The 9,440-nt window shown below is 52.7% G+C and overlaps 1 protein-coding gene across 10 annotated transcripts in view; it reads left to right on the forward strand.

Annotated features, from left to right (window-relative positions):
* The window catches only part of TNS3 (tensin 3), a 223,522-nt gene that overhangs the window by 153,353 nt on the left and 60,729 nt on the right, over window positions 1–9,440 (forward strand). For all 10 annotated transcript variants that reach the window (XM_010829019.1, XM_010829021.1, XM_010829015.1 and 7 more), the window contains one exon: window positions 2,911–4,170. In XM_010829019.1, coding sequence (XP_010827321.1) covers window positions 2,911–4,170 — 1,260 coding nt within the window. The remainder of the gene's footprint in view (window positions 1–2,910; window positions 4,171–9,440) is intronic.

Here is a 9,440-nt window from a genome sequence, read left to right on the forward strand (position 1 = left end):
GCCCCCCACAGTCCAGGATCACAAAGCGTGGGTGCAGCGGGGAGGCCCCTGGACAGCCCCCCAGAGGCCTGGCGCTGCCTTTGGGAAGATTCAAGCTCCTACAGAGTGATTTAGAAGTTTCGGTGGGTCTGACTTTGAGGGCTCGCTGATTTGGTTTGTATACTTTTCCTATAGATATAAAATGTACTGGACATTTTCCACCATAAAAAGTAACCTGCACATGTGGTAGGAAGTTTAGAAAGGAGTCTGTGGTGGGGTTTGGCTCCATCCCTCACTGCATACCCTGCGAAGCTCTGAGGGTCCATGAGACCAAGGCCTAAATGTTCCATGCCCGGCCTCACACAGAGCCGGTGTTTTGTCAGCGGCAGTCGAGTTGTTTTTAATGTGCTTATTATTATTTTAAGATTTCTAATACTAATAAAAACAGTAAGATTGGGATTACTCGTAACTCTGCAGCCAAGGGAATATCCTGCCCTGTTCCACTTCCTGCAGGCCCTTGTGGACTGTTCTCCATGTGGGGTTCTCCATGTGGACTGTTCTCCATGTGGCTGGCCATGGGGCCCTACTCAAAATAATTAACGGGCACTTTGGGGCAGTGCCTGAATTTAAATCAGAAGAATTTCTGTACAGCTCATTCTTGGCTTCCCTTTTTCCCTTAATTCATTGTGCCAGTCCGTTTTCATTCAGATTGAGGGAGGAGGACTGGAGTCATGGACGCATGGACATCTGTTTCTAGACACTGCCAGCTCCCTGCCGGCTGTGAGGCTAGTGGTCTGCCCTGGCCACCCCTGGGCCTGGCGCTGTCCACCCCTTTGCTCTGGGGGGATTGAGATTCTCACAGAGCAAAGTGTCTTCTGCTGCTCGCTCAGCAAACCCAAAGGGGAATACCTGATTCCCCAGGTCTTGCCTTATTTTCTTGGCCACAGCTGGTGAAGAAATGAGATGAAAGCTGCTTATCTGTGTACTCTGACTTTCAGTGTCTGTGTTCGAGTTTCATGTAGGGCACAGGCACCCCCTGCTTGTGCACGTTTGGGGCAGAGGACTTGAACTGGTATCTGTCTTATGCTCCAGCTCCCACTTCACCCACGGGCTGTTCTGCGTGAGCCCAGAACATCCTAAACACGGTGACCTAGTGACTCACACGTGGGTCAGTTTTTCCCTTTCACAGCAGGAGGGGTGACGTTTGCAGGTGTCCCCTAACTTGGGGCGCTCATTCCGAGGTCCTCAAGTGCGGAGCTGGGTTCAGCAGCTCCTCCCCCTAGCACCTTCAGGTCACTCGCTGCCGCCATGCAGAGCATCATGACTGGCTGCCTCCTCTCTGTGGACGGGGCAGGGCAGCAGGGATGCCAGCCTACTGAGCCAGAGAACCTGGGTTTTGGTCCCATCTGTACTTCACAGCAGCTCCCCAACCTGGGAAAGTTACTCATGCTCTTTCAGCCTCAATTCTTCATCTTTACAAAGGGAATATGCTAGAAAGTCAGAGAAAATACACTTGAGTGCATACCCCGTGATTGGTGCTCTGTGACCACCAGCTGTCACTGACACCATTCCCTAATGACCCTACCGCTGCATCTAGTTCCTGCCTCTTACTTAGACGCTCACGTCCAGTTGTCTGTCTTGCAGACTTGGTTTATTTACTGTTTTTTGTGTATCATTGCTCCCCCTAGCCTTCCCACCAGGCACTACATTAAAAGGAGGGTCCCTAGGTTCATACCAGCCTGTATCCCTGTGTCCAGTGTCCCCCATCACTTCTTGCTCTGCTGCTTCCTCTCGTGCACAGTTGGGATAAGAAGGAAGCTGGAGTCTCATGTGCTCTCAGCGTAACAGCGCAAGTTACCCCACAGGCTCTGTCCTGGAGTGTCAACCCTGTGTTTTTTAAAAAGCTGAAACCTGCCGGTGGAGTGCATCAGGGCTAGGGCTAGAGCTGGGTCCCTCAGAGCGGCTCCAGGCCCAGTCACCGCTGGAATGCAGTGGCTCCTGGGGCCGCAGACACGGGTCAAGCCCTCTGCGGCTCTGTTATTGTGGTCTGCCTGCAGTTTCACAGTTGGGAATACAGGGAGGCAGAGGAGGATGCAGTGGCGAGGTGCTGACCGCGAGCTCTCTTGTGCTGTTGAGTGCCCTCCCAGCTAGCTCTTTGTTGTGAGCCAGTGAGTGGTTGACTGCCGCCGCCAAGGCCGTAATTAATAATAGTGGCAGAGGGTTCCACTCTTCCCATCTGTGTTGGAGGCCTAATTTTGTTTTCCTTGGCCGTCTCTGTGCATGGAGATCAGTGGTTACCCCTCTGTGTTTTGAGGTCCTGCTGTGCCTTCGTGGGCACCTCCTTGGCCCAAAGATGCTGCACTTCCAGGAAGGCAGGCCGGAGACCAGTTTCTGTGCTTTCTCTTTTTGTTGAGCTACATATTTAAATTTTAGCAGATCTCAGAAGGTTGAGGACAGCAGGCACCTATGTTAGATGTTCAGTTTACTAAGGATTTGTTACCCAGGCCCCTGGAAGATGCCTTGTAGGTGCTGACAGAAGCTCTCTCCTGTCTTATATGCACAGTCCATTCTGAGTCTTGGAGACTTGTGAGTGGAGCTGTGCTCACCATTCATACTACAGATGAAATGAACAGTGAGCCCTCGAGGCAAGGCGACTCTGAGTGTGAAGAAGCCCAAAGATTCTCTAAATGACCCTTCTCTTTGCATAAAAAGGTAGGGCCTGAAGATGTTTGATTATTCAGATTTCTTTGTGGGCATTTGCTACGCAGGAGTATATGTAGAATTTTTGGATTCTAGCAGAGTCTTTGGCCCTGAGCGTTCTAAGTTATGCATTTGTTTTATTTGTTCAGACAAAATATAGATGTGTTCTAAGAGCCCAAAGCCCCTATTCATCTTTGACTTACAGTCTGTCTCTTGTTGTCTCCCCACCAGTGCTGCACACGCAGGGCCCCGTGGACGGCAGTCTTTACGCCAAGGTGAGAAAGAAGAGCGCTTCAGATCCCAGTGTCCCAGGCGGGTCCCCCGCCGTCCCAGCCGCCAGCAGCCCAGACCACAGCGATCACACCCTGTCTGTCAGCAGTGACTCGGGCCACTCCACAGCCTCTGTGAGGACCGACAGGACCGAGGAGCACCTGACTCCCGGATCCAAGAGGGGCCTGAGCCCCCAGGAAAAGGCCGAGCTGGATCAGTTGCTCAGTGGCTTTGGCCTCGAGGATTCTGGAAGCCCCCTGAAGGATATGAGCGATGCTCGCAGCAAGTACAGCGGGACCCGCCACGTTGTACCGGCCCAGGTCCACGTGAACGGAGACACCACCCCCAAGGACCGAGAGACGGACATCCTGGATGACGAGATGCCCAGCCACGACCTGCACAGCGTGGACAGCATCGGGACCCTGTCCTCCTCGGAGGGCCACCCGTCAGCCCACCTGAGCCCCTTCACCTGCCACCAGAGCAGCCAGAACTCCCTCCTGTCTGATGGATTCGGCAGCACTGCCGGCGAAGATCAGCATGGTGCTCTGGCCCCAGATCTGGGGCTCGCCGCGGAGCCCCTGTTCGAGCGAGAGCGGGCTTTCGGGAGCCGCGAGCCCAAGCAGCCACAGCCTGTGCTCAGGAAGCCCTCTGTGCCTGCCCAGACGCAGGCCTACGGGCCGAGCAGCTATTCCACGCAGACCTGGGTGCGCCAGCAGCAGATGGTGGCCGCTCACCAGTACAGCTTTGCCCCTGACGGGGAGGCCAGGCTCAGCGGCCGTGGTGCAGCAGACAGTTCTGGCCTGCTGCAGACACAGCCTAGGGTCCCGCTCACCCCCACTCGGGGGGCCAGCAGCAGAGTGGCCGTCCAGAGGGGCATAGGCCCTGGGCCACATCCTCCCGATATACAGAGACCCCCTCCTGGCAAAGCAGCCTTCAAACCCAGGATTCCAGATGTCAAAGTCGTGAATGGTGCTGGCCCAGAGCTGGGCACAGACCTGTCCCCAGGCTCACCCACCCTGGACATCGACCAGTCGATCGAACAGCTCAACAGGCTGATCTTGGAGCTGGACCCCACCTTTGAGCCCATCCCCACCCACATGAACATGTCGGGCAGCCAGGCCAACGGCCCCATGCCCCCAGATGGCATGGCAGGCGGGCTACGGGCCAGTGGCCGCCTGCAGGACACAGGAGATGGCCCTGGCAGGGCCCCAGTGAGGCAAGGTGAGCTGGGGTTTCATGGGATGCACACTTGCCTGTGTCTGTGTTTTATAGAATAAGGTTTTATGGAAGAGCTCCGGGCTCGTCACAGAGTCTGAAAGGGGGGAATGAGGAGGACACTTGGGGCCTTGGGCACAGTCTTGTGAGGACAGGCAAGTGACTACACTGTTCAGGTGTGGACGGTGGCCACGAGCTGGCCACACAGGGAGTGGGGAGGCTGTTCATGGGGCATCAAGCTCGAGCTAGAGAGAGAGGGTCATGGGGTGGGTGGAGGCGGGGAGTGGGAGGAGTGATGGAGGGGTAGGTTCTGGAGAGTCGGGGTCTAGAGGCTTGTAGGGATCCCAGCCACCACGGCAGGCTGCAGGGTCCAGCGGCAGCCCCAGCACAGCAGGGATGCGGGCCCTGAGGGCGTCCCTGATGCGGGCCCTGAGGGCGTCCCTGTGCACCCTTCAGCCTTTGGGGCTCTGCTGCACAGGAGGCGGGCACTGTGCAGGCTCTTAGAACGTGGCTTGTGCAGAGTTAGGGCCAGGCCTTCCTGCCCAGCTGCGAGACCTTGGAAGGCTGGGGGTGGCTGTAGTGGAGAGAGATGACCTCTGGGTGTATGGCTGAATGGATGTGGGAGCAAGCGTTGCGTTCTAGTCTGTGATAGGCTCTCCATGTTGGAGAGGCACAGGCTGTAGGACCAGGGCGGATGCCCCGCAGGCTGTGGGCGCTGGGACAGAGTGGGTCAAGGAATAGTATGTGAGGACATCTGGGGAGTGTGTGTATAGAAGCTTCCACACAGAGGAGATGGGCCAAATCAGGTATCCAAACCTGAGTGCTGCTGAAGTCTGGGGAGGTTTAGGGAGGGGTGGAGCTGCAAGGACCCAGGGGTCACCTTGGGGTCGAGAGTGTGGTGACCAGTGAGACCAGGCCTCCCTGTGTTGGTATGTGGGTGTGCATCCACATCTTTGGTGGCAGCTGGTTCCCTAAGGATGCTGCCTCTAAAAGTGAAGATGGGAGGGGGGATGCAGGAAGGATTCCGTAGCTTCCTCCTAGTCCTGAGTCCGACCCCGAGGGCTGAGCCAGGGTCACTGATGGCGCAGGAGTGCTGCTCTTGCCGCTGGCATTGTTCTTGGCCCTTTCATCTTCTCAGGCCCCTCAGCTGCAAGGACAGATCCCGTCTTACGGTTGATTTTCCAGAGGTGTCAGGACGTGGCCTGCCCAAGGTCTCATAGGTGGTTCGCAGTAGAGCGGGACTCGGCCCTGTGGCTGCACACAGAGGCCCTGCCTGCTTTGCAGTCAGACAGGGTGGATTTCAGACCCAGCCAGGTCTCAGATGGCTTGGGGAACCTGAGCTTTGCAGACCTCGGTCCTGTCTAGCTATGCGTTGGCTGACTGTGTGCTTTGGGTTAAGGGTGTGGTTTCTGAATTTCTCTTCGCTCCATCTATTAAACCCTGTCACATCCCCGGGGATGGAAAGGTACAGGCAGTGCTGGTCTGCAAGCCCCTGAAGGGCACCTGGATCATAAGTGTGATGATGCTGTGACGTCCGGGCTTCCCTGGTGGCTCGATGCTGAAGAATCCGCTTGCGTGCAGAAGATGCAGGTTCGATCCCTAGGTTGGCAAGAACCCACTCCAGTATTCTTGCCTGGAGAATCTTGTGGACAGAGGAGCCTGGTGGGCTACAGTCCATGGGATTGCAAAGAGTGGGACACGACTGAAGCAAACTGAGCTCGCACACACCCTGTGACATTCATTTCCTTTCCCTGAGTACCTGGGCCCTTGGATATCAGAAGTTTGGGAGTTGGGAAAAACTGAGAGAACCTTCTGGGAATAGGTTATCAGACTTGAATATGTAGCTGTTGGAGTAGTTAATTGTAGCAATAAAACAGATGGAATGATTTGGATATATAAACTCATTTAGTCAGATACATTCAGGAGATTCTGAGTTTAAAAAAAGTTTCAGTGGGAACAAAGCTATCCGCATCCTGTCTCTTACCTCACCTAACCTACTTAAAAGGAATTTCTTGGAAAAATTAAAACCATAAATCTTTTTTTTTTCTTTCTTGGATTAAAAACTCCTTTGAGATTTGGAAGAGGTTGGAGGTGGCTGAGTATATGAAAGAGGGAAGGATTCTAAGCTCAAGTTACCGTCTGACAGCTTCCTTTAGTTCATTTGTTTTCCAGTGGATGGAACATAGTCCCGAATGACTCGTCTGTCTTTTAACAGTAAAACATAGAGCCTGGGGTTTTAGAAAGTCCCTTCATCTCCTCCATCCTTTAGATAGCTATACTTAAATTACTTGATAAACTCATCACTGTAATTACTGGAATTTTAATTTTGATTTTAGATCTTTTCTATTTCCTGGTCTTATAAAGTAGTGACATTTTAAAAATGTTGAATACTTCAACAGACCTGTAAAATTTCAGCGAATGTTAGGTTATTAATTATGCAAATTCAGTTAAGAGTGTTTATTAATCCATTCCTGTTTGTTAGGAATCTTGGGTATTTGTTAGTTTTCTTCTATACTTGTAAAACTATGGTGATGTCAGGGGATGAGGTATAAATAAACATGGGCACTAATCTTCAGAGACCTTCCTGAAATTTGGGCATGAGCTTCTGGTAGGACCCCTGAGCAGTGATGAATACCCGCCAGCTGGGCAGCTCGCAGCTCACAGCGTGAGGACTGGCCTTCTAACTCGGAGTTCGGCTTTCAGTTTCAGAGCGAGCTCCTGTTTGAGGACAGGGCCAAGCCGGGAAGTGCAGAGCCTTGGAGACTCGCACCACATTGATGAAAAGGATCTGGACAGTGTAGAGGGTTCTTGGAACAGTCTGCAAGCAGACTTCTGGCTTTCGTTCTGGGACGTCTTGTCTTGCTAGAAATCCCATCTAAAGAATGTGCATGTCTCTAGCTTTCAGCCCTTTGAATTGAGGTGGAGAGAGAACTTCCTTCTCTCCCTGGCTGGTGTAGAGGACACTGGAACCCATTTGATTTTAATATCAAAATGTCATCTGAGTATTTACATCTTTCAATTGCAAAAAAGCTAGATCAGCCAGCAATAGAAAAAAATTGCTAGATGGCAAGGAGAGTCAGCTAACCAACTGATGTGGAGATGTGGAAGGTTTGGGGATGCTGCGTCCTTGTGCTTTGAAGATGTTCAGATCCCCAGTGCACACATCCATCCTCTGGATGGGGGAGGCTAGGGCTGCCAAGCTGGACTGGTCCACATGTGGTTCTTGGCTCTACCACACTGAGTAGGAAGGGGACAATGAGTCTGAAAGGCTCCATGATATTTGCAGGACAATGGCTCTCACCCCACAGATGCATCGTCCCATGTCTGTGTGCCTGAGGCTCACCCTATTGATGGGGGTCAGTATCTGACCAGAGTGGCCTCATGTCTTGCATACAAATAGGAAATAGGCTGGAAAGTTCTATGACGCTGTATTTTCTACATGAGACCCTCCTTGGCCTGCCTTGCATCTTGCCCCCAGATGCTGACTGCTGCATAGTGTGTCTTAATTCTGGCTGTAGAAAAAGGTTTGTCACAGAGACGTTAGCATCCCGAAGTTAGTGAAATCCTTCACTCTTGGCAGGTTGTGTCCTGATTATGAGAAAGACCACAAGTTACCTGGTGGTAGGGAGTTGGGGGTGGCATTACCTGGAACTCCTCCTGGGGATTGCCGCATGTCCTGCACAGCTCACATTGCACCAGCTCTTCAGGCAGCAGCATGTCTACCGTGGCTCTGGTTATTTCTGAGATGACAATTATATGCGAAGGCTAAGCATTTTCTGAGAAAGTCTACCTGCAGTCAGCACAATAATAATGATGGTGAGGATGGTGGTGGTGGTAGCGTTAATGATAGTAGTGATGGTGGTGGTGATGGTGATGGTAATGATAGTGATGGTGGGGAGGGTGATGATGGTGATGGTGGTGGGGGTGGTGATGGTAAGGTGATAGTGAGCACTGCCACTCAGCACCTTCCCTGTTCTTGGTGCTGTGTCTGCATCACCCCTGACGTTCATTCCCAATGAATAAACAGGCTTCCCTAGAAGCTCAGCTGGTAAAGAACTCGCCTGTAATGCAGGAGACTCCAGTTTGATTCCTGGGTCAGGAAGATCCCCTGGAGAAGGGTTAGGCTACCCACTCCAGTATTCTGGCCTGGAGAATTCCACAGACAGAGGAGTCTGGCAGGCTACAGTCCATGGGGTCACAAAGAGCTGGACACAACTGAGCGACTTTCACTTTCATAGTGTATAAATAGCCTCCATCTGTCTCACTCTGCATCCTATGGCTGAGACCTAATTCCACTCAAATTCTGCTCCCAGATCAAAAAACCCCTGGAGGGCAGTGGCAGTGACTTCTTTTGTTTCCTGGCACATAGTAATGTTTGTAAATAGAGCAGATGTGGTGCTGGTGGAAGTGCAGGTGACCTTCCAAGAACTCATGTGTCTTTGCTGAATTGGCTTGGAGAACTTAGCGAGGTTCATCATGGGCTGTGTAGGAAGTCAGTCCTGGCTCTGAGACAAGAGAAAAGCCCTACAGTGGTGGAATCTCAGAAAGCCTTGGGAGCCCTTGTAAAATGGGGTGAGGTATGGAGGCGTTTCACTCCGTGCAGGTGCCCAGCGCCTCTGCAGCTCCCCTGCTCTGAGCGGATACCGACTGTGCTTCAGCCACAGCCTGTCTGGGCGCTGCTGGGGCCTCGCGCTGCCCCACCCCCAAGGTCACCCAGCTGCACTGCATCCCTGCTCAAAAGTGGGTTTCTTAGATCACATCCTTTAAGTGAGGGGAGATTTCAGCTGATAATACCAAGCAACAAAAGGAATGACTCAGTATGTGAAGTTTCTGATTCCACGGATGGCAGGAGGCCAGCTCTCTTGCTCATACCTACGGGCTCCTTGTTTCCTATTGTCGAGATACTTTATTCATGGCACATCAACTCCCCCACCCACAATTGCCGGCTCCTGGCCGGCCTCATGTTCGGTTCACAGATGGCGCTAGGGCACTGTGCCAGCGCCCCTCTTGTGCTTCTGTGGACACAGTCATCCCTGCAGGAGTGCCCGTCCACGTCCAAGGTCTCATTTATGCTGAAGGAGAGTCACAGTGACAAGTATCAACTTCCAGTCCTTCATAGTGGAAAGCCCATCAATTTACATTATACATTAAACCCCAGCCAAAGGGAACCATTATAAGAACCCAAGGTCCTCAGCCATGGGTCCGCACCATGAGTGCGGGACCTCCTGAGCACAGGTGGGAGCTGTGGCGGCAGGAGCCCACAGGGGTGTGACAGG

The sequence above is a fragment of the Bison bison genome, unplaced genomic scaffold (genome assembly GCF_000754665.1).
Source record: "Bison bison bison isolate TAMUID 2011002044 unplaced genomic scaffold, Bison_UMD1.0 scf7180017864499, whole genome shotgun sequence".
Lineage (NCBI taxonomy): Eukaryota > Metazoa > Chordata > Mammalia > Artiodactyla > Bovidae > Bison > Bison bison.